This window comes from Alligator sinensis, unplaced genomic scaffold, assembly GCF_000455745.1.
Source record: "Alligator sinensis unplaced genomic scaffold, ASM45574v1 scaffold32_4, whole genome shotgun sequence".
NCBI lineage: Eukaryota > Metazoa > Chordata > Crocodylia > Alligatoridae > Alligator > Alligator sinensis.
The window spans coordinates 1-26,018 of NW_005843487.1; the positions used below are offsets into that span (position 1 = coordinate 1).

The 26,018-nt window shown below is 42.3% G+C and overlaps 1 protein-coding gene across 1 annotated transcript in view; it reads left to right on the top strand.

The window, feature by feature from the left end:
• Positions 1–5: 5 nt before the first annotated feature.
• Positions 6–26,018, top strand: part of LOC102387239 (calcium-activated chloride channel regulator 2) — a gene marked incomplete at its 5' end in the record, with an annotated part of 32,757 nt that continues 6,744 nt past the window's right edge. Inside the window, 13 exons of the mRNA XM_025195396.1 lie at positions 6–59; positions 1,564–1,701; positions 8,874–9,024; positions 10,101–10,209; positions 10,611–10,779; positions 11,644–11,871; positions 12,253–12,480; positions 12,725–12,902; positions 15,647–15,753; positions 17,445–17,669; positions 19,021–19,291; positions 19,379–19,394; positions 22,365–22,455. Of these exons, the coding sequence (XP_025051181.1) occupies positions 6–59; positions 1,564–1,701; positions 8,874–9,024; positions 10,101–10,209; positions 10,611–10,779; positions 11,644–11,871; positions 12,253–12,480; positions 12,725–12,902; positions 15,647–15,753; positions 17,445–17,669; positions 19,021–19,291; positions 19,379–19,394; positions 22,365–22,455 (1,965 nt within the window). The remainder of the gene's footprint in view (positions 60–1,563; positions 1,702–8,873; positions 9,025–10,100; positions 10,210–10,610; positions 10,780–11,643; positions 11,872–12,252; positions 12,481–12,724; positions 12,903–15,646; positions 15,754–17,444; positions 17,670–19,020; positions 19,292–19,378; positions 19,395–22,364; positions 22,456–26,018) is intronic.

Genomic DNA, 26,018 nt, shown 5'->3' on the forward strand with positions numbered 1-26,018 from the left:
GGCCCCTCGCCGCCCACCCGCGGGTGCCCGAGGACCCGAAGCTCCTCGCGAGCATCCAGGTGAGCGGCTGCGGTGCCTCCGCAACATTGCCCCGGCGGGGCGCACGCGCGTCTTGCTGCGGGGGGCGGCCCGCTCCTCCCCGCGTGATTGCAGCGCTGCCCAGGACCGCGCCGGGCGAGGACAGCCCCGCAGCGACGCACCCGCGGAGCCTTGCTGCTCCGTGCCTGGACAGGCGCTCCTAGCCCGGCTACCGAGGCGGGGGCTTGGCCGTGCCCAGTCTGCCAGGAAGCGGAGCCTGCAGGTAGAGCTCAGAAGCCGACTGTGCTCCGAACCTTACTCCCTACCGCTGCTGGGAAAGGGAAGGCCTGGCAAGCCCGGGCAGGTTTCGCTGACCTCAAGTGAGAGGGTTCAAACATTTTTTCCAGCAGCAAATTAAATGTCAGGCTTTAGGGTCTGTGATTTTGTCACCTCAAGGTGGTGTGCGCAGAAGCGGTGGTCTGGGGTCAGCACTCAGCTCCTGGCTCCCTGGGTAATGACATTTGTGAGCTAAGGTGGCTTTCTTAGTTGTAGGGGAGAACCACTTTCTCAGCAGGGGGTAGTAGCCTGACTGAGGTAGTGCACTGTTAGCCTCCCACTTTCACTTCCAGTGGCAAGATCTTGGCTATACCTACGTGGACTTTATGTAAATTGGAGACTCCTCCCTAGCTTGCTCCTGCAGCCGTACAGCTGAGGGCAAGCGAAACTCAGGGGCATATGAACCCTAAGCCACATACTCGGGAGCTTGGGCCTACATATAGGATGCCTGTCAAAGGATTTAGAAGCATCTGAAGCCCCAGGCAGGGGTGGAGGATGCATGCCAGTAGTAGGGCAAAATATGGTTCTTGAATGACTCACGGATTTGGAATTGATTTGGTGGATTTGGCTTGGAACATGAACATTTTTCCATTAAAAAAAAAAAAAAAAGTTTGTGGGCTAAGATCAAATGGGGGCATCTGAATCCCAAGACCTCTGGACTTGGGCATACACATAGGACACCTACCAATGGATTTGGGAGTATCTGAAGTCCCAGGGTGAGAGCCTGGGATGAAGGATGCTCGCTGGTTTTAGCGCCGTACATGGTGTTTAGAACTATTAAGTCCCCCCAGCTTGATGAATATTGTATTCTGCTCAATTGATATGATTTGAAACTGATTTGGTTGATTTGACCTGGAATATAAAATATATTAATTAAAAAATGAAGTTTGTAGTCCTGCCATAAACCTTGTGATTTGCCTCATCAGTCTCTAAAGTGATATATTCTAACCTAAAGCAGTGTGATGTAATAATGCCTGTTTGTAAGGTACATTGAGATCCTTGTACGGGAAAGGGTATTACATACACAGTATATATATATTCAGTATTTTTCCTTTTTCAGAATTATTGCCTAACACTTTTCCTGCTTGCTGACTAATAATAACATATAATAAGCCACAGAACTAATACCCAAATAACATAAAATAACAAACCACTTAATTAATGGTCCTCTTGACTTACTGTTTTTCTTTCTGTTCATTTTATTACTAGGATATGATAACAGAAGCATCTTTCTATTTATTCAGTGCTACAAAAAATAGATTTTATTTTAGGAATGCAAAGATTTTAATACCTCCTACATGGAAAGCAAACAATTATGAGAAACCAAAACAAGAGTCCTATGACAAGGTAAGGTTTAAAGCCTGTCTTAGAAACTAAAATATTCTGACAATTAAAAAGTTATAATTGTTTTAAAGGTAACGTTAAAGGTAATGTTCAGGAACATTAAAAGGCAAAGTACGCACACAACAATATCTGTAACAACCAGGAGAACACCAGCCAGATTCTGTGATCCAATAAATAGTAAGGACAAATAAGGAAAAAAAGAGATTGTTTCATTGTTCCCTGTTCCTGTCCCATTGGCACAGGACTAGTTAGGAACATAAGACCACACTAATTGGTGACTAGTTAGGTCTTATATTCTAAACATCTGTAAAGTAACATGTGGTTTTAAGGTATAAGAATAACAAGAATAAGAACAACAACCACAACATCTTGGTTAAAAGTGAGAGGTAGCAGAAGCCAGTGGATTTGGCATGGGTCTAGAATACAAGAAGTCTCAAATTGTAATACTGGTGTTCCCATTCATTCACCAACTGCTTTGGGTAACTTATTTGAGGCCAAATCCTATAATCCCCATTCATTTTTTAATCAGTCATGATGCAAAAGTCCCTGAGAAACATCACATAAGTATCTATGTAGATAGTGATTTAAGATTTGCCCTTAATCATTCATTGTGCCATTTCTTACCTATAAAATGAGATAATTATATTTTCTACTTATTTCACTAAAATGTTGTTATAATTAGTTAAGATTTGTAAAGGACCACGTAAGCATTTTAAATACATAGTCAGGTAGTTTTTAACATGTCATTTTTCCCCACTCTAAGTTATTCATTGATCCAATCTCTTTAGATGCATTTAGTCTTCTTTGGCAGACAAGGTTCTTTGGGTGAATTTGATATCTTTTATTAGACCAACTTTATTATCTTTATTACTTTATCTTTTATTAGACCAAATTAATCTTCTTTTACATTTGGATTCTGGCAAACAAAAGTACAGTATACAAAGAGATAGTTCAATCTCGGAGAGACTGACTGATGTGCACTTCCCTGTCCAGTTACAGCGTTCCCCTGGACCCATTAGACATTAGCTGTTGGGTCTGGGGGGGTGAGGATCAAGCTCCACTTTGGAGCAGCTGCATGTTTGCAGCTGCTGTCCCTTAGCCCTGGCCCCCTATTCCCAGCTCTAGTGTTATCTTCAGAATGGGAAGGGTGGAAAGAGAAGGGAGGGAACTCTGTCTGGGGTTTGCCCAGCCTGCACTGGAAGATGGGGCAGATGGATTGGAGACCCCCTGCTAAGGTGAAGAGACTCCAATCCATCTGCCCCATCCTCCAGTGCATGCTGGGCAAACCCCAGACAGAGCTCCCTCTCCTCCATTCCCCCACCCCCATTCAGAAGAGAGTACCAGCAGCAGAGCTAGGCTATATCAACCCAGCTGTATTCCCAGCTCGCACTGACAGAAGTTAAGAAAGACACTTTACTTTGAAGTGCCTTCATATGAATGCCCATGTAATGAGGGTTCAGATTGTTGCATGATCAAGCACTTTTAAAGCTCTCTGTAGCCATGTGCTTCTGTACGGGCACAGCTGTAGATGCTTTCAAGAAGCTGATCACGTGATAAATGTAACTTTTGTCTGCACCTTCTGTCTTCCATGCCTCAGGTAAAGCCTTTTCTGTGGAACAAGAGAGTCAGAGGCCAAATCTTTGGTCATAGTGTGACAGGGGGCTGTTTCAAAGCTGGTCCAAATGTTGGTGCACCCACCTGTCTAGGGCAGCCTGGGCACCTGCCTCACCTACCACACCTTTGATGTAACTTTGGAAGTTGTTTATAGGTGGGAGGCTGCCCATTTACTGCCCAGTGCCAAGGGCATAATACACAGCCCCGTACCATCCCTACACCATGTCCCATGCCTTGCAGATGGTATCACTATATGGCCCACACTGGGCCACACTATATGCCTGTCTGAAATTCGGACCCAACCTGGATTCCTCCTAATTAGGCAATCTAATCTCCACCCTCATTCTGGGCTGCAAAACTCCCAAAGCCCTTTTTCTTCTCGGTAGTGGCTGACTCCAGGACCTTTGGACTCACAGGCCCTGGCCTTGCCTCTAGGCAAGTTGGGACTCCAGACTTCTAGCCTCTGGCTTTCCCTCGTGAGCACTCTGGCCCTTTGACTGGTCTGGTCTTGGCCCCAGCATGGACCAGTCAAGGTTTTTATGGGTAGGTTCTCGAGCCACTTGCCCTCACTCTGCCATGCAGGTCCACCTTCTCGGGCTCCTCCAAACACTGTACCACATAGTTCCTCCAGCTCCATCCTGGACCTTCTGCTCCCACTGGGTTCACTCAATCAAACTACTTAGGCTGGCCTGTGTGCAGTCCTTTGGGCCCCCCATATGGACATGGGCCCCCCTACTCTACACAGCCTACTGCTTTCACACACACTCCCTCACTGGGGCTACTAGGGTTTACACCCCTTGGGCCCCAGGTATCCGATGACATGCCTGGACCCTTTGCCTGTCCCCTCTACAGGGTAACCCACCAGGCTGTGGGGGCTGAGGCTATTTGGCACCTCATCCTTGCTTTTCACTAGGGAGGCACCGGTGTGGCATTTCCTGGGACCACCCTACCACAGGCAGCCCCATCACACCATCCTACCTCAGCAGGATGTAGTTTTAGGTCATTCCCCAGGACCAAGAACCTCCTCCATCCCCATAGTTTCTACCCTTAACATCCAGGTGTTCTGGGAGCAGCAGTACTCCAGCCAGGAGATGTTCACCCTTTGGCTCCCCAGCTGCAACTGCCAACTCAGCTCCTAGGGCCTAGGCTTATACTGAGGCTGCCCAGGCCTTCGTCCAATCCACAAGCCCTCTTGCGATCATGTGACCACCTCGTTAGGCCTTACCATACCTGCTGACAGCTCCACAGCCTGTTCAAGCCTCTTACACTGGAAGGCACTAAAGATGCCCTGTGACACATAGCAGTCCCCTGGGAATTTTTGCATACTACTAGTCTCAGATAGTTGGCCAAGTGTCAATGTTTTCTTTTTTCTCTATTGGTTTCCTAATCCATTGTCCCATTAACAAAGCTTAAAAGAGCAGTGATACTTGTTTGGGTGGAGACTTCGAGACTCAGAAGACTTGGCATACAAGTGAAATGCAAGACAACAAAGAGAAACAAAGATGGCTCATTGCAATAGACAGAGCTAAAGCACGCTGGTTCCTAATGTTTGGTCTTTTTTTCCTCATCAGGAGTTCTGATCTTTGTTTAGTTTGATTTCAGTGAATTAGAAGCATCCTACCCACTACTCAGAGCCTTAGCCCATCTACTAGGAACCCTGAAAGCAATAGATAAATGCAGTATACATTAACATAGTCAGAACCTATGTACCCACCATTCCATATAAAGTCTTAAGAAAATAGGTAAATTCCCAAGTGGATGGTGCCATTGCTTATTTTCTGTATTTTTAGGTGGCAACTGGATAACGCTATGGTAAGGATGAAGCTGGCTTTGCTTTGACTTTACCATGCAAAATATTTGGCTTCAGTCTTATAGGAATTACAAAAATGGTTTAAGTTCTGGAAAATCTGCCTTACCAAGAGAGACTAGAAAAGCTTAATTTAGTTAGTTTATCCAAGAGAAGTTTAATAGGTACATTAATCACAGTTTATAGTACTTACCTAGTAAGAAGATTTCTGATAGGAGAGGTCTCTTTTAAGTTAACAGGCAAAGGCACAAAGGATCCAAAGACTGGAAACTGCAGTTAAATGCATTCATATTAGGAAGAAGGTACAGTTTTTTTAATGCAATTGTAAGTGGTGGATTCTGTCACTTTTGTTTAAAGCAAGCCTGTACAGCTGTGGATATACAATAGCTAAATAAGTTTGAAGAACTTTGTACATTTCTGTGGCCTGAATTAGGCTGGAAGTTGGACTAAATTATACCAACTGTCCAGTCTGATCATGAAACCATGAATCTTATTGACTCAAGATATGTTTTTCTTCCCTTCCACCTCCCAACAGTCACACTTGAAAGACATCAAAAGCAGCTCTAAAAGTGGTCCTTTTTTTAACCCCATAGACACTATCATCCCTATCTACTATCAAGGCCCTTACAATACCAGACCACTCCACAGTATACACTGTTTACATGTCTGCACTAAGGCCCTGCTGTCTTCCTATTTTTATCTCCTTTCATGGTCAACTATTCAATACCAAAGTGAAGGCTCATTAAGGTATTTCTGGTCTTGCTTTTCTTTTGGCCATTCTATCTCCAACTGAGGCTGCTGCTCAACTACAAAACCTCTGGATTATATGAGTATTTTCAAGTAATAACTAGTATGCAAGTTTGCTGTTCAGTAAATCCCTTAATTCTGTAGTTTGTGCACATTCCGTCATCCCCCTTGATGGCCTTAAACCAAGAGATTCTTTGGGTACAGGCAGTCCTCAACTTACAATGTTTCGAGTTACAATGTTTCACACTTACATTTATAAATTGACACCCTGTTTCAACTTTATGACATCAGTTTCAACTTTACAACGCTTGATCCAGTGCAATGCTGTGTCGCTTATCTCCCTGGAGAACATCTGTCCAAACTTCTTTGGACGCTTTCTTTAAGAAAGCAGACAAGACTCCAGAAGAACTTGCAGCCAAGATTCCTGAGAAGACTCCAGCCAAGAGCCTTTCAAAAAGTCCACCAAAGTCACCTCAAAGAAGTCCTTCCAAATCAATGAGATTGCTATTTACAATATAAATACATTAATGTAGCTATATTACTTATCTATAATTATCGAGTACAAAATTCTGGGGTATTTTTAGTGAAAATAGGGTATCGGGCCTTGCTTCAGGAACCAATCCCCCGTTTATAACATTGTTTCTTATGAGAAAATTGGTTCCAAGTTACAATGTTTCAACTTAAGACGCAGTTTTCAGGAACCAATTGTGTCTTAAATCCAAGGACTGCCTGTATTCTTGTTGAAGTTGCCCCAATTTTAGGTACAGGAAACCTGTCCTACAGTTTTATACTGATTATTTTTTATAATGTTTTCTCTCTGGGAAAATAGAATATTAGAGAAAAAATACTGAAAAGGTATATTGCTGATTAATGGTTTCAAATCATGTTGTGAAGATGACTAACGGCATACTAGGCTGCATTAATAGGAGCATTGCATGCAAATCAAGGGAAGTGACTCAGCCCTGGTGAGGCCACATATGGAATACTGTGTCCAGTTTTGGGCCTCCCACTTCAGAAAGGATGTAGACAAATTGGAGAGAGTCTAGTGGAAGGCAACAGAAATGGTTAGGGGGCTGGGGTACATCACTGATGAGGAGAGGCTTACTTAGTCTGGAGAAGAGAAGACTGAGAAGGGATTTAATAGCAACCTTCAACTACCTGAAGGGGGGTTCCGAAGATGATGGTTCTCAGTGGTAGCAGATGACAGAACAAGGAGCAATGGTCTCAAGCTGCAGCAAGGGAAGTTTAAGTTAGATATTAGGGAAAACTTTCTCACTAGGAGACTAGTAAAGCACTGGAACAGGTTATCAAGAGAGGTTGTGGAATATCCATCCTCGGAGGTTTTTAAGACCTGGCTAGACAAAGCCTCAACTGGGATGATCTAATTGGGGATGATCCTGCTTTGAGCAGGGATTTGGAGTAGAGGTCCCTTCCAACCCTAATTTTCTATGCTTCTAAGATTCTCTGTTATCAGTACTTGGCAAAGATTAATATAATGAAAATAATTCTAAAATAAACTAATGTGTTTCTGCTGTTGCAGGCAACTAGAAAGTATAGAATAGCACATCTGAAACGTAGAAACTGACTGTATCAGAAAAATATTTCTTGGCTTGAAATAGGAAAACCAGCAAGTAAATTGGATATTTTCTTCTTCTTCATCTTCTTTGGCAATCCCTCATAGTTGAGAATGATTGTTTTATCTGCGTGTCTGAAGATGGCTGATGAGGCCTATGTTCAGTCGACAGACTACTGTACCTTGGACACGTGTTTCCATGGTGGGGAGGGGGGTGCCACTGGATTATTGATTTGGTCCATGACTCACTGTTTCTGCTGCTCCCACTTTTTATCTCCTGTTGTTGTCATGATTTTTCCAACTGAATTTACAGTAACAGTGATTACTAGACTGTAGTGTCTGCCTTCTTAAACATAGGAGGACTGATTGTTATTTCCACTAACTAGGGTCATATTACACTACTCTAGCAATTTAGAGAGTTCTTAATATGGGTGTAAATATATATTTTCCCACTTTCAAGACCTTTTATAATGCTAGGGATGTGTAAAGTGGCATAATTGTAAATGTAAATCAGATTCACAATGCTATTTATTGTATAGGATAATAGAAAAATAGGATTGAAAGGGAGCTTAGGAGGTCCTCTGATCCAACTCACTGCTCAAGGCAGGATCATCCTTGTCTAAACCATTCCAGTCATGTGTTTGTCTTAAAAACTTCCAGGGATAGAGATTTCACAACCTTTCTGGTTATTTCTTGCAATGCTTAGTTATACACACAGCTAGGACAGTTTTCCTAATATCCAACTTAAATTTCCCTTTTTGCAGTTTAACACCATTACTAGTTGGCCTATCCCTTGTGGCCAGGGGCAGATCCAGAGCACATACAGCAGTGCAATCACACTCCCCCTTTGGCTGCATCTTCTTCTTTGAGCAGGGGCGGTAGGACTAGAGTGAACTCTAAGCACAGGTGCTAGCTAGAGCCCCTGCTTTCATGTAGCCCGAAAGGTAATCACTGCCACTCATCTGCTTTTCCCTGCTGCTGAATTCGCCAAGGAGCAGAGGGAGGGAGAGGAAGGATGAACATAAAAGCAAGGGCTCTGGGTAGGCTCACATCAACTTGTGAGCTCAGAACTCACTACACATTCAGAGCTCACTGTGTATGTGTGGCACAGCCAGAGTTGGGAAGGGGAGGGAGGCACACCCCCTGTCCCTATTCCTGAGTGTATGGGTCATCATCCTCTTTATAATTCTTTCATTTTCTTGAAAGACTATTTTAAAATCCCTCCTCTGTCTTTTCTTCCCCAGACTATTTAATCCCAGCTTTTCTAACCTTTTCTTATAAGTTATGTTTCCTAGAACTCTAATGTTACGTATTTCAGTAGCATGTAGGAGCTCTAGTAATTTACGAAGATCCTACTATATTAGGTGCTGCACAAGCACAAAGCAATACATGTCTATGCTTAATTCATTCAATAAAACATTTTTATAATTTTAGGCAGATGTCATAGTTGCTGCTCCTTATTGGAAACATGGAGATGACCCATATACCCTACAATATGGAGAATGTGGAAAAATGGGAAAATATATACATTTCACGCCTACCTTCCTATTAAATGATAAGTTGATTGCTGTCTATGGATCACGGGGTAAATCTATGACATCATTCTTGATATCTCGTTTTTGTTCTTAGTTGTCTGGCAAAAGAAATGTGTCCATGGGAACTCTCTATGTAATAGTAGTTGCTGTCACATTCATAGATATAAAAATGTAATTAATAGGCCAAGAATAATAAATACTCTGCCCTTGTATAGTTCCTTCCATCTGAAAATCTTGAAGTGGCTTACAGACATTAATTAAACCTCACAAAATCTCTGTGAAGTAGGTAAGTATGATCTGGGCACTTTGTAGAACAGAGTTAATATATTCCCCTGAAATATACTGAACTCTCTGAAGAGAACTGTAAAAAGTTATTAAAAATATGTCTCTGTTCTGCATAGTGAATATAGACACCACATTTTGACACCAGTAGAAATGTAATATCCACTGTAAAGAAATTGACAGATTTATAATTATTATTTATAATTTGTAATCCATTATTTATAATTTAGTGGCTATTTTATATAAAATGAAGTGAAAAAACAAAGCTAGGTTAGCTCAGAAATGGAAAATGTGTGAGAGTTTTGCATATAAGGAGGAGCATATCTGATTTTGTAATAAAATGAAGAAAAATATATGCTTTAACCCTTTTTTGCAAATGGTCCATGAACCTTTCCTTAGCATGTATGACTTGTCCTACTGCTTAGAAAACTCATCCTATCTACAGAAAATAAAGCACTGGTTCTTGGAAGTGGCACTGAATACCTTGGATATCTAATTGCAATTCAGTGTGCATGTTCTTCTTCTCTGCCACTGCACATTTCTTTAAGCTTGACAGTCATATAATGAATTAGAAGCTTATTTTAAAACAAACATATTAAATCAAATAAACCAAATACATTTTCAAAAGCTGATGCTTGAAGTTAGGCAAGTAGGCATGTTATAGAAGCACCTAAATAAATTAACGCCTCTCCCTGTTTTCACTGGGAGTTACTGGATACTTTGCTAATGAGATTACTATTCATCTTTATTGGCTGTTTATGTACACACTGATTTTGTGCACTACAAACATCTACAGTCACAGTAATTTTAAAGTTACCACAGTTTACATGCTCTATTCCCACAGGCAGAGTTTTTGTCCATGAGTGGGCCCACCTTCGATGGGGGGTGTTTGATGAATATGATAGTGACAGGCCTTTCTATATAACTGGACAAAATCGAGTTGAAGTTACAAGGTAATTAATTAGTTTACTTTTACATTCAAATTTTGGTGGGCTTTATCAGTATGGTTTGTTTCACTAGGGCCCAAATCTGATTTGCTTCTGTAGGCGTGTCATGTGTTCTTTTTTCCTAAGACTGTTCAAGTGGTAACTGTAGAATAACACCCCCCCCTCCCCCCAAATAAAAATAAATTCTACAGTCTTAGTATTTTTTATTGGCTTAATGGATTAAAGTGACTGAGGAGGAAAAAATTAGTAGAATTTTTTCTTCTTTGCACATACAAACATTACTTCTACAAAAAGCTGCCTCTGCATTACTGGATTCCTGCAAGGCAAACTGATTAAAATCAGGTTCCACCCTGAATTGGGGCCAGTTTGGCATTTCTAAATAATAAGTATTCCATTTTTACTTCCAGATGCTCATCTAATCTCACTGGCATCTATGTCTGTGAAAAAAAATCCTGCACTGAAGGAAATTGTGTCATTAATCAACTAACAGGACTTTTTATTGAAGGATGTGCATTTATTCATGAGAGAAATCAAACTGCAGCGGCATCAATAATGTACATGCAAAGCTTATCATCTGTGAGTACAGATAGAAAAAACCCCAGATTCCTGACAATTTGTCCTTATCCACTTCTTTTAGAAATGCTAAGGTTATTTAAAATGTTAAAGTTGTTTAAAGCAAATGATAAAATCCCAAATAATACTCTATTGTTTTGCACCAAGTGATGTTTCAAATATATGTGACTGGCCATAATTCTAGGATATCTAGAATATTTCTGGGACGTTTGTTATAGTTGACAAATCACTTGGTACAGCTCAAGTCATTGTCAATGCATACATTGTAAATATTTGAGGATGTCCTTAGAATGATTGTATTAGCCATGTCCAATAGGATGATTGTATTAGACATGTGTTAAAACAATTAGCCATATTATTACTTTTACAAGGACAAATTCTGTGATCCTTATTCCCATGATAGTTCCAGTTTGTTTCACTGAAGTTTTGCCTGAATAAGGATTGGTTTACATTGCTCTTATGAGCTGAATTCTGCTGTTTATGTAGTATTGCCATGCTGTGCATGAGAGAGAAGTGCACTGCTTAAGCAGAAGTGTTAGATGTCATGCTTTCTATGGGGCATCAGTAGTCTTGTGGCTTGAGCACATGATGACAAAATTACTTTTTATTTTTTATGCCTCACTGCTATCACTAAGTGTGTAACTTTGGGAACTTATTTGATCTTTGATGTTTTTGTTATCATATTGGTAAAAGATATAATAGTGGTAGCTTCAAATATTTTCAGATCAAATGCTGGAAGGCAGTATACAAATCCAGATTATTATTTTTCTTACAGCAATACTTATTTTCTTTCATTGCCAGTTGGCTTTCTTTGGGTTTCTTTATTTTTGGTCTCTCTATTTTTGGTCTATTTGTTCCTATTTCTAGGTCGCTGAATTCTGTGATGAAAGTAACCATAATAGAGAAGCTCCCAATATGCAGAACAGAATGTGTGACTATAGAAGCACGTGGGAAGTAATAATGAAATCCATGGATTTTAAGAACAATCCTCCACTGAATACTACCAGCCTTCTACCTCCTCCTACCTTCTCATTGCTGCAGAAGAGAGATAGGGTGGTCTGCCTGGTTCTTGATGTTTCAAACAGCAAGGATGGGGTAAATTCTCATTCAGACATGCTAACATCTCTTTAGTGGAAATGTATTTTCCTTTGTGCACTTAGACGATTTATTTTTATTCACTTGGAAATATTTTCACCAAAGCAAAGATTTGCTGAAACGTTTGCATATACTGTTGCTCAGTACAGCTGATTGAACTAAGCATTTATATTTGTAATTTTGTGTGTTTAGTAGGGTCCTTGGAGCCAGTGCAGCAGCACTTTTTATTGTTCTAAATTAAAACTGTTCTTGAATATACGCTGTGGAAAATTTTATGCTGTTTTTGTCTCTCTGATTCTGATCTTTTCAGTAGAAAATTTACAGCTGCTTGGCTTCTTTATTGTGAGTGATTTGTTGTTTGTTTTGAACTTCTTTATATAGACTAATTGGATCAATCAGCTGCATCAGGCTGCAGAACTATATCTTTTACAGATCGTGGAAGAAAATTCCTATGTTGGTATTGTCACTTTCAGTCACTCGGGAGAGATCAAAACTCAGTTGCGTCAAATTGTCAGCAATGATATAAGGGGACAGCTTGCTTCATTCCTACCAACTGCTCCAACTAGTGAGGGAACAAATGTTTGCGCAGGCTTGCAGCTGGCATTTGAGGTAATGGAAAGTACCTCATTTTCTCTCACCTAAACAGGACATTCTTAATTTAGCCCTTATTTTTTATTCTTATTTTGTAACAGGTATAAAATGCATAGAAGTTGATTAATGCAGGAGAATTTTCAGTATATTTCTTTTGATTTACTTTCTTTTATAATTTTGCATTTTCCTGTACCAGACCAAAGAACGGTGCAGAGTGCATAATACATTAGCTTCATATTAATACTTGGTACTCTGTTATTAGGTGATCAGAAAACATGATGGAAGTATATATGGCTCGGAAATTATATTGGTGACAGATGGAGAAGACAGTGGTGTAAAGAAATGCTTTTCTGATGTGATTAACAGTGGATCAGTCATTCATACCATTGTTCTGGGACAGTCTGCTGCAAAAGAAATTGAACAGTTTTCTAGAGAGACAGGTAAAATTTTGAATGAACCTTGCCCCAATATTGAAAACAACAGGTTTTTTCAGATCTGCATAAATGTTTGCAAAATTGAGATTCTGTCCTCACATTTTCGTTTTAAATAATCTAGGCATCTAGGTTATCATAGTTGGTGTCTAAGGACAGATATTTATAGATTCAGTCAAAGTCACTTAAAATGCTTGCGATTGATGTGGGCTGCTGTTTCAATTGCAAGAATTCCATCTGCCATTCCTGCGCCATTTTCAGCATGAAAGGCACCCCATCCCACAGTGTGCTGGCTAATTCATGCAGGCATGGTTTGTGCTCAACTGTTCATGCTGCCTTATGCATCCTTACAGAGCAGTTATGTTGTACTTGCATGGCCTGCCTGCTCACTTAATCAATCAGTTGGCTGGTCAGCTTCTCTCTGCTAATAGCTTTCAGGTGAGTGGCAGTTGTCATGTTCAGTGCTTTTCTCTTCCAGCTACTTTTCTGTACTGTACTGACAGTAGTTGAGATTGGTTACAGGGTTTAGCTCAGGGGCGGCCAATTATATCAGGCAGAGGGACACTTAATAAGTTTTGGTGAACTGTTAGGGGCCGCATAGGTAGCCCTGCTCCTTTATAGTTGCCCCGCCCCCGGGTTGCCACATTGGGACCAAAGGTCCTGCCCCCTAATGCCTGACCTTTGCCCCTGGAAGTCCTTCCCCTTGCTGCCCCCCTTCCCCCAAATACTCCTTTTGGGAGTGGGGTATTGCCATCTTAGAACCAGAAAAAACCCAAATCATACAGGACTCTGTGGAGAAGCAGAAGGCAGGACTCCCTTCACTCCTGGCAGTGTGTGGAGACCTGCGGGGGAGGCAGCAAGCTCCAGTGTGGGGCTTCTCCTGCTGCAAGTGTTGGAGCTGCAGGCGTGCAATGCAGAGCCCTGGCAATAGGGCAGGCTCCGCTCCCTCCCCCCATGCCAGGCATGAGCTCCCTGACTTCCTGCATGCCATGCAGGGGGAGTTTGTGAGGGAGGGTCTCAACACCCCCCGCACCCCCTTCACACACACACACACACACCCTGCCTAGTTAAGCTCTGTGCTCCTGCTACTCTTCTGGGCGAAGGCTCTGTACTGCACTCTCGCTTCTGCCCAACTGCAACTCTACCCCACCACCAGCCCCCTGCTTCCCTACCTGCTGCCACGAGCGAGCAGGTTCCAGCTGCAGCAGGAGCCCTGCCCAAGAGGTTCCACCCTCGTGCGCAGAAGTGCGGGGAGGGGTGCAATTCATTGCATTGGTGCGGGCCAGATGAAAGTGCCTGATGGGCTGGATTCGGCCTGTGGGCCGAATGTTGCCCACCCCTGATTTAGCTGATCATGGTACATGTCAGGCAAATAGCTTCTTGCCAAACAATTTGGCAAATAAGCTGGTACATGGCTTAGATTGTATTTAGGTGCCTAAGTGTCACTGAAATCAATGGGGATTAAGCTTCTAAGTACCTTTAACATATGGCCCTCCATTCTTTAAGAGTTTATTAATTAATACTTAGTTACTAATTTGTCAAATTTTCCAGTTTTTTCTGCTTGAAATGTTCAGCAGCAGATTGCAAAATTCTCAGATTTAAACATTATTCAGATTTTTTTGCAAATTTCTTCTTCCTGTATAAAAAAAGTTCATTAACAGCTCTCTGCAAATTTTTGACATGCTGTCCTTGCCCTTCATTCCTTGGACATATGCTGGTAATTCACTTGTTAATGTTTCTCTTCTTATGTAACAGCCAACATGGCTCAATTCAAAAGTGACCATTAATTTTGGATTGTCTCAGTTTTTAGATATCCTGCTTTAGATGTTAGGCCTAAATGATGCTACTCTTGTGCCATAGATGACTTCAGTAAAACCAATGGGGTTTATTTGGGTAATTACTCATGAGCACAACTTCTAGAATCTTGCCCTTCATGTCCAGCAGGGCACTCAAAAGCAGGGATATTCCAGATCATTTGTTGTTTTTGAAAATATTATCCAGGAGGAGCACCTGTCTCTAATTTAAGTGAATACTAACTATGGGTGCTGGGTACCTTTGAAAAATCTAGCCTTGGACATCTGAGGTTGCCAGGCACTCAGAAATTGTGATAAGCCAAAAAAAGTGAAAATGAAGGAGACAACTTCTGAAAATGTATAAATGTAGTGCCCTAAATATATCAAAGTAGTGCCTGATTCTTGCTCCTGCAAGTAACCTTAGTTTTGTTCTATTCATTTAGAGATGTTGTTTTGGATCTATAACATTGCTGGAATACTTCCTAAAAGGAATGCAAAATTGCTACATGTACTATGGTTTTAAAATAAAAAGAGTCATTATGAGATAGTAAACTCAGGGTGTCCTGATTAAAGGAACCTTTTGGAAGTACTAGGAGAGCTTAACTGAGACCTTATAAAGCAGTGTAGGGACACACTCAGGCACCTGGGACAAAGTAGAAGCAGCAACTGAAAGTTGCTGCCTCATTTGTGGTCATGAATGCACAGGTGCCTGCAGCAGCCCCTTTTTTGTGCCCCCCTCCCAAGTCAGCACTGGGGGCAGTTGCTTCTATTGCCCCCCACCAGTTATACCACTGACCTTATCAGTGATATACAGTATCCCTCTCATCCCCTTATACTGATTTGAAAAATGTTTAGGTAAGACTCTTGATTTATCAGTTTCATGAATTAAGTATTTTGAAACAGTATGCAATATTTGAAACTAAGTTCCAACTCCAAAATAAAACCTGTGCTCTTTTTCAGGGGGGTTAAACTTTTTTGTCTCAGATAGACTGATTTCCAATGACCTCATTGATGCTTTCTGTGGAATTTTATCAGGAAGTGGAGATACCTTTAATCAGTCCATTCAGGTCAGTTTTATAAGTACAGATAACATTTCCATTTCCTACTTTATTGATCATCACCACTGTGTTCACAATAATTCTGCATTATATTCCGTACATTATTTTGAATGAGTCTTGGAGAGAAAGAGATAAGAAAACTAGCTCAAGCAAAGTAAGAATTAAATCTTTTGTAAGATTTTAATCAACTCTTAAGCCCCTTCTTTTCCTCCTGTACAGCCCAAAGCAACTTCCTTATCTCTATCCAACTTTACACTGACCATCTTTACAGTCTGGTTTATAATCTGACCCTTACTTGAATTCGTACTAGGCCCTAATGCATCCACACTGGCTTTTGTACAGTCTATCACACTATAGTATTTTATCTCAAAGTCTACTACATGTTGAAATATGTACATGTTTTTATATGGAGGTGCCAGGGAGTTATAACATACTCAGCAGGTATCACACATTGCCTACTGATTTGACCTGAGACATTTAGAAGACAGAAGTGTTTTTAGCAGAGTTTCTTTTACTGGTATGAGGAGAAAGCCATGGAAATAGAAGTCTTGCAAATCCATTTGAACCAAACTTTTAACCATTTCCAGTTTCCTTCTCATTAGGAATAACTTTGCTTTAGAATACATGGGCTACACCTCTGTCAGGAATATTGAATGTATCTTAATCTTTTGTATTCTAAGATGGATATTATAGAGAGACAGAAAAGATTCAGAATGCGATCTGAGCATATGCAAAGAGATATTTGGGAAGTTGACTCAATAATACAGAATATCATAAAATCTGTAGTACTTTATTTGTCGTCCTACCTTACTGTGGATAAAGTTATACCAATGTACATGCTTATGCTGGTATAGTTTATTCCTACATGGAAGAGAAAGTAGCATAGCTATATAAAATACCTTCTTTGCCAGTATAACTTGCATCTGCACTAAGTATTTTTATTCTGCCTAAATATCTTACTACTAGCCAGTACACTTTTCAAAGGTAGAACTGGACTTAAATAGAGCACTGAAGCTTTGTGTTGGCACTAAGTGAACAATAATTATTAATATGAGAGCATTGACCCCAGCAGTCTTTCCTGCCCAAGTGCAAGGGGGGGTGAACCCGATGATCTGTAAGGTCCCTTCCAGCCCCTGACAGCTATAAAACTATGAAGCACAGGAGAGAATTTACAGATCTAACTACTATCTTCCTGGGAAAGATAACACAGGTCCCTCATAGCTGAATAGTTACAGAGGTGGTGGAATCGCCATCCTTGAAGGTTTTTAAGGCCTGGCTCGACAAAGTCCTGGCTGGAATGATGTAGTTGGGGGATGGTCCTGGTTTGAGCAGGGAGTTGGACTAGATGACCGGAGGTCCCTTCCAACACCAATTTTCTATATATTTGAGCATATCTGAAATTTCACCCAGTAGAAGATATGACATCCAACATTTTGAGAAGAAACACATGTAAGGTCTTATCATCTCAGTTATGCTAGTTTTACTCCATTGACTTCAATGCAATTGCTGCTAAAATCATGTACTGTGGTGTAAAAGGAGAATTGGGTATATATGTACACAATAGAGATGAATTTGATTATATATAGTTTCCTTTTTTAGTATTGGATTTAATTATTAAGGGTAAGATGAAAAACTTTTACTTATGAGGTCATGCAACTTTAGGACTGAAGGATAATACAGTAAATATGTTTTTCTAATAGATTGAAAGCACTGGTGAAAGTACCCAGGGTTATAAACAGTTCAGAAGGACGGTGACTATTGATAGTACAGTGGGAAGGGATACATTCTTTGTAGTTACCTGGCAGACCACTGAACCACCGAAAATAACTCTTCTTGATCCCCATGGAAAAAACTACACCAATGAGAACTTCAGCATTGATATTATTTTCCATATAGCTCGTCTTCAGATTCCCGGCATTGCAGAGGTAAAAATTAAGCTATCTCTTCATTCAAGTCTAACTGATGCATGAACTAAGATACATATATCCAGGTCTGAGGAAGGGCACATCATACCTAAAAGCTTTCCTAACATCTCTCCAGGCTACACAGTTGGCCTGATAAAAAGTATCACTATAAACCTTGCTTTTCACATATTTCCTGGACCATTATGGCTAAAACAACACTCCAACTCTACTACATTAAGTTGGAGTCATTTAACAGTGTGAGGTAAGACCTTTCAAACTACAATAGTTTTTTTTTTTGATTTTTGATTTTTTGATTTTTCCACTTTAGTGGAGAGCTCTCTCTAAGTTTAAAGAAACAATTTAAGCTTACAGCTATATCATTCTAAACTTTCTTTAGAGTAGAATTCATCTCTTTTTCTCTGAATCAGGTTGATACCCAATATGTCCATTCTTTTCTTTTTAATTTGCCTACCCAATATGTAACATTAAAATGGTTTAAATGAATGGTTAAATGTTTTAAACCCACTTTAAAATAACAGTGTTGTAAATAGATATTTAATTCCTTCCAAAAGCTGTGGAGATTTCTATTATATGGCACCTAGAATGGGTCACAGATTTTGACTGTATGGTCTAACTCAGTGGTGGCCAACCTTTTTGGCAGGCATGACATAAATTAAGCCCCATGCCCTCCCCAAGTGCTACTCAGATCCTTTTCAATCCCTGACTTGCTGCTCTGTTTCATACTCCCTGTCCTGTGCCCCCGTGTTCAATCTGCTGCTCTGCTTTCTGCTTCTTGCCCTTTCTGCTGCTGTGCCACCTGTCCCCTCCCCTGTATACTACATGCCACACAGAAGCTGCCTGTGACACTTGTGAAGTGTACTGTGGGCTGGCCAACCCTGATCTAATCCTTCCTCTTAGAAGTAGTCCTTCATTGCATAATTAAACCAGTAAGAATAAAAAATTCATTCATAAGCAAAGCCTGATCCCATCTGAAAGGGTTTCCAGAATTAGGGCATTTATACACGTGCTCTGAGTGTGCCAGGGATGCTTTAAGTAGAGTGGCTCCAAGAGCCACTTGATAATGGCTGTGGTAATTACCACACTCCAGCAGCCTCAATTAATCAAGTCAGCTCTGATGTACTGTAATTACAGTGCATTGAAGCAACCTTGCAGCTTGTATATAGGTACCCTTACAGCCTAAATTGTAATCGTATTCATACTGAGTATTTACTCAGTGATTAGCCCCTTTGATTCCAATGGAGCTACTTAAGAGTAAGACTACTACATACCTGAAGATGAGTAAGCTGGTCCTCATAATTAAAACATATAAACAAAGAGGACTTATTTAACTCTTAAATATATTTTTTTTCAGGCTGGGATGTGGACATACACACTCACTAATACTCATCTGTCCCCTCAAGTCCTAACAATAACAGTAACTTCCCGAGCAGCAAATTCTACAATACCTGCAATAACTGTGAAAGCCCACATGAACAGGGATACAAACTACTACCCTAGTCCGATGGTTGCTTATGCACAAGTTGGTCAAGGGCTTTCACCTGTTCTTGGAGCAAATGTGACCGCCATTATCGAACCAGAGAATGGAGATCCAATTATTCTGGAACTTTTTGACAATGGTGCAGGTAATAAAGACTTTGTGACACATTTGAAAAATGTTATAAAGCAAACTTAAAGGGTTCTTTTAATTGCTTTAATGGGCATATTTCCAGGATTTCCTAAAGCAGGGTATGGCATACAATGCTTCAGACTGTAGAGAGATGGGAGCAAGGCATGGCTGAAACCCCCTGGGCTGGCAGGGAACACCAGGGAGCTGGGCATATGGAGTAGGTCCATGAAGGGGGATAACCTGTTCCCCTGCCACTCTCTCTGCCATTGTCCCTGACTTATCTGGGGGCAGGGGGAGCCCCAGAGACTGGATCTGGCAGAACCCCAGAAACTGGTGGCAGAAAGGGGGTGCACCTACAACACTGCACCCATGCCCCCCATACCTTCCAGGTCTGCCCCTGATTGCTTTTGTATTGTGTAGTTCACAATGAGTTTCTTACAATAAGTTGAGAGATACTAGCTAAGATTTCATTTTTACTTATATGACTGCATTTGACTTTACTGGAGATATTCCTAGTTAGGTCCCTGTTCAGCAAAGTGCCTCATCAGATGCTTAAATTTAACCATGCGAGTATTCTTGTAAATGCCAGAGTTATGCAATGCATTTTTATTTGAGTTAGGGCCCAGCCTTCAATTCCCATTTGAATCAGTTAACAGTGGGAGTGTCTACACGTGCATTAATGTGCCTTTTCTAATGTGCATTAAATTTAGTATCTCCAATGTGAGGTACTAAATTAATGCGCATTAGACTGTGCTAATGCACAGTAACGCATTTGCATGCTGTTTTAGTGACTCAATGCACAGTAGACTATTTTACTGCACATTAGTGTAATGTCATGGTTTATTACATTTATTTTAATGTGCAGTTAAATAGTCTACTGCACATTAAAATGCATGTGTAGATGCGCCCAGTGATAATGTTCTGCACGTTATAAAATTATATCTTTAAATGTAATTATTTCAAGCTTGCACTACTTTTGCAGTAGTAAGTATTCACAGGGTCAGGAATTTATAAATATAAGTTCCTTTGGGTAGGAATGTGGTCTTGATTCTCCGCTTCCTTGCACAGTGGGTAGCAATTTGCACAAAATATAAAGCATAACAATTCTGATCTAGTACCATGTATACTCATTATGCATTTACTTTGCATAATTTTAATGACTGTACAGAGTACAGGACAGTATAGAATTGATCTCTCTGTGTACAGGCATGTCACATCTTATGCGGGGGTTACATTCTAAAGGCAACGCGTAAAGGCGAAAATAGCGTATAGTGAAATCGCATATTACTGTGCCCGCGATGACTGCCTCTGCCTCCAAAACCTCCTGCCGCTGCTGCAGAGCCACGCTTAGAGCTGTGCGACCAGCGGCAGCGTGCCACCCAGCCACCATGCCCAGCAGCCAGCCACATAGCTCTGGGCACGGCTCCATGGCAGCGGCGGGAGGTTTTAGAGGCAGAGGAGGTCACCGCTGGCAGCGTGGTGGTGGCTGGGCCTCCAGGATGGCGGCAGCACCGTGTGCAGACTCAAGCCCCACCCCCCTCCCCACCCACGTATAGTTGAATTCGCACAAGTTAAATGCGCCTATGATGCGACATGCCTGTAGTTAGGTATTTGATGAAGTGATGTGTGCCTTCTTGATGTACCATAACTATTATAAAGAACAGGTTTTCAATCAACGCTTGGTAATTATCACTATATGATTTTGTTTATAGAATGTTAATAAATAGAAATGTTGTTGTCACATTACATTTCACAAATGAAAACTATCCAGTAGTTATTGCTGTGAAGAAACTGATCTCAGTAACATCAACACTAATTTATTTAATGCATGGCTATAATTTTTGCATCTTCACAGTAAAGACCCTAATTATTGGAAGACATCCACAGACATGGAACTGTAATACATCAGGGTCCCAGGGGCAGTTGTGATGGCTCCACATCCTAGTGGCTCCATGACTGTGCTTTGCACTGCCCATAGGGTGCCCTCTCTTCTATCTTTCTTGCCACACCTTGATGTTTCTTATGATTTTAAAAGAGAGGCTACCCCTAGGCCTTCACATGGCCCCAGTTCGACTGAACCGATGCTAGGGTTCCCTGGCATCCTACGGGGCCTCACGAACTGTGAAACTATGGGCACCTCAAGCCTCAGGGGCTAATTGCTTGGCTCCAATCCTCTCCTACACCACATCAAACCTTGCAGGTGTTACTGTAGTGTCGTTCAGTTGTTGGGGCTTCCCCCTCTGCCTGTTTACTCTCGCTAGGCCTTCTAGCCCAGGCCCACTGTATCAGACCTGACTCTGAGGTACTAGCTCTGGTTTGGCTTTTTTGGGCACCAGATGCTGGCCCCTGTCTGGTTGTGCCCCTTGAGCACCAGTCCTCTGGCTCCTGTCTGTCTCTGTGGCCTCACTCTAAGCCTGCTCTGGGCTTTGTAGTCACTTGAGCCTACCCTGGCAGGGCTCAAGGTGATTGCATACCCCACATTCACCAACAAGACCCCTGTATACCGCCCCTATAGTTCCAACCCAAACTGCCAGTGTAAACACAACAAACATAAGCCCCCAAGCTATAACATAAATGCAAAGGGGAAGCAGCACTCTGCCCCTTTAAGAGGGAAAACTTTCCCTCATCCCTCACCTAGGATAGCCTCCCAACCTAGGGGTATACCCTAGTGAGATTCCTTAGCCTCACCGGGGATCCAAATGCAGCACCACAGTCCCTTCAGGAGCCCTGCTGCTGGGAGTTCTTCACCCTGTGGCTGCCAAGGAGAGGCTAGCCCGCTAGCCCAAGCCTCAGGCTTATATCCTACCAGGGCCCTGTCCACTTCTGGTCAGCAGACTGCTGCAGGTGCCTGCCAATTGGCATAATTGCCCTGTTGCTAGTATGACCTGTAGCTGCTACATCCTGCCTGGCCTGCAGTGCCCCCTCACTGAGCTGCTTCTTTCTCTAAAAGAACAGAGCGCCCCAAGCTCTGTTACAGGAACTAATATTTATGGCTAATGTCAATGGGATTTCATGGAAAAATAAGATGAAAATCCAAGAATCATTTTGCAGGATAGAAACCTCATTGTTTCATGTTTTAATTTTTCCAGTGAGCTTTATCCAATGGGCCTTGCTTTGTCTCCTAAGAAATGTAGCTATTTTTTCAGAAAAGAAATAGAGTTCCTTGCTCTGCATTATATGGTAATTTAATTTACCTGAACAATTTCTGAAAGCATAGTTTATATCTGAAAGTAGCCCAAGAAGTGTGCTACACATTTCTTGTGCTGGCACTCTTGAGTTGTTGGCAACTGTTTAAGCACAGTTTATCACACTGTACTTACTACTGAATCAGACACATGCTTAGTTTCCTGACACTTGCATCAGTTTTAATGGGGTGGGGGAAAGCAGAGGTAGCACATAAGGAAGAATATAATACAGGATACTTTTTGCTGATGTGCAATATCATCTAGAAGAAGCGATCATGACTTTTATACGTGATTTGTCAACAGTGATGTGTATTACTCATTATTTACTAGGGTTACCATGTAAGTCAAATACCCTGTGTACCAGGTGTACTTATGCTTACAAGGGTGAAGTTTTAGGGAATAAGGAATGTGCTCTTTTCTCACTAATCAAAAATGATTTCTCATAATTATTCAGGAGATAGCATGGCTTATCAAAGAAACGTTATTAACCAGTGCTTTACTGGACATGGGGCTTGTCTGCATTAGAGCCTCCTTGCATTCCAGGTAGGCTGGCATACCTATATTGGGACAGCCCCCTAGTGGAAATGTGCATCCACAAGATTTTTTATGCCAATAAAGCTACCTTGCCTTCTGGAACAGAATTAGCTAAGAAGACAGAAACAATCTTCTGGTGGCACATATGTGTCCTCGCAGAGGTATAACAAGCATGTTCTGTGTCCTGGGTAGCAGCAGCAGCAAGGATAGCAGCGGTGGCCAAGCCACCAATGGCAGTTGGACCAGAAGAAGCAGCTCTGTTCTTGCATCCCTTCTAAGTCAGTGCCCAGAGCTTGTGTCTCAGCAGTATTGCCAATCCCACTGTCAAAAATCATGAGACTAACTCTTAAAAATCAAGAGGTTTGGAATGTAAATCATGAGATGCTATTTTTTTAAGCGTGTGCACATGTGTGTGTGTGGTGGGGGAGTATTTGTGAAGATTTGGAGGGCTATGGGTGTGTGTGTGTTGCAGCTTGGTGCCTGGGGAGGGGGGTCCCCACAAACCCTGGCAGGATGAGGGGCACTGTGGGTCAGGAGTGAGCGGCAGCAGCAGGGTTGGGCGGACTGTGGCTTGGGAGTGAGGGGCAGACACACACACTCACACATGCAGATGGGCCAGGGCGGGTCATTTGACAGAGCTGTGGGCGGCTTGTCCAGGAGTGTGGGGGTTGCAGCTCCCTACCACTGCACGCACCCCTGGGGGAGGTATGAGGGGCACGTGCCCCCCAGATTTGTGCATGGGGCAGAGGCAGGCTGCCCACTGTAGGATGGGACTCTGCACCATGCTGCTTTGCCCTAAGAGCTGCACGAAGCTGCCAGGCAGGCAGGGGATGCACAGCAGGGCTCAAAGCCCCAAGCCTGCAGTGGGCAGCCTACCTCCACTCTGCACACAAATCCGGGGCACACATGGCCCCCATGCCTCCCCCGGGAGTGTGCGCAACGTCAGGGAGCTGCATGCCCCCCTCCAACCCCCGTGCTCCTGGATGTGCTGCCTGTAACTCTGTCGCACAGCCTGTCCTGGCCCCAGAGCCTCATTCACCCCAGCCACTGCCCCATTCCCTCCCTCACCATGGGGGCTTTGGGCTGCCCCCCCCCACCTCTTCCCTGTCCCCCCACCGACTTGCCAGCATGACGTTGTTCTACATGTTCCAAAAGACAAAATCCTGAGATTTGATCTCTCTATCCGGAGATCATGAGTCAGAGTTAATTTGACTTGGAAATTAGGAGTCTCATGATTTTTTCGCAGGAGTTGGCATTACTGTCTCACCCACTCCTCATTACACAACTGTGTCCACACTGGGCTCTTTGCTGCTATAGTGAGGGAGTGTAATCTGTTCATGCCCTTAGCCAACATGGCTATGCCAGCAAAACTTTGTGGAGCAGGTCTTCATCAACGACCTGGATGAAAGGGTGAAAAGCCCATTGGCCAAGTTTGCAGACAACACCAAGATATGGGGTTGCACAGACACACCCGCAGATAGGCTCCAGATACAAGCAGGCCTAGACAGGCTGGCATGTTGGGCAGAATGGAACCAGATGAGGTTCAACATAGAGAAGTGCAAAGTGCTGCATCTGGGAAGGAAGAACCCGCAGCGCACCTACAGGCTGGGCATCGCTAACCTGACTAGCACTACAAATGAAAGGGATCTGGGGGTAACAATAGACCCCAGCATGAATATGAGCCAGCAATGCAACACAGTAACCACTAGGGTCAATAAAACTGGCATGCATGAATCGATGAATCTCCGGTAAAACCAAAAAAGTGGGATTCTCCCACTTTACTCAACATTGGTGCAGCCGCAGCTGGAGTATTGCATCCAGTTCTGGGCACCGCACTTCAAGAAGGATGTGCTAAAGCTCGAGAGGGTCCAGAGAAGGGCCATCCGTATGATCAGAGACTTGCATGGCAAGCCATATGAGGAGAGGCTCAGGGATCTCAGATTCTTCAGCCTAAAGAAAAGAAGGCTGAGAGGGGACCTGGTTGCAGCTTACCACTATATCAGAGGCATACATCAGGGGCTCGGTGAACAACTGTTCACCAGGACATCCTGGGGGAAAACTAGAAACAGCAGCCACAAATTCCTGGAAGATAGTTTCAGGCTGAACATTAGGAAAAAGTCTTCACAACTAGGGTGTCCAGACTGTGGAACAAGCTCCCCCCAGAGGTGCTGCAATCACCTACCCTAGAGGTCTTCAATGGGCCCAGCAATCATCTACCCTGGAGGTCTTCAATGGGCCTTCAATGGGCCAGAAGACTGAATGGTCACTGGCTGGGGTCACCTACCACAGATATCTTTCCTGCTCGTGCAGCGCACTGGACCTGATGATTCTCTGGGGTCCCTTCCAGCCCTATGATGCTATGATTCTATGATCTGGATTTACTTCATGAAAAATATTTTAAGTAGTCTGATGATAGACTATAATGTTTAACTGATATTATTTGAAGTATAGAAGGGAAGAAGGAAAAGTTAAACAGAAAATTTCTTTAAATGTTTGACATATCTTTTATGAGGTACATTTCAGAGTTTGTTCTTTGTGAGATCCTGGAATCTTTCTAAAAGGAACAGTTTAGCTATTTTCAGAAAGAAAAGAATCTCCATCAAAGGTAGTAAAATTAACCCAAATTTTCTGTACATTTTTGGAAGATCATTAACAAGGATTCTCTAAGAGTTCTGTTTAGATCTACCTTCCAGTCTGCTTGAAGAATAGCATTTGTCTTGTTGTCCTATAACTGAATGTTGTGATTTGGTTTTGTTACTCTTTTTTACTGTAAATTACTTGCATTTAATGATATATTTGTTTGTTCATCCATACATGGAAGTGGTAGCCCCAAGACATGAAATTCTACCAATGAGTCTAATACTATGAAATCAGAGCTGTTTCAGTCACTATGCAATGCATTCAGTACATATCCCAATGTCAGACCACTATATTGACTGTCTAGTAAGAATTACTTCCTAATTTTTATGTGCCACTAAAGACAGTGAAGCAGCAAGGGGATAAGCAGAGGAAAATTTGCCTGGC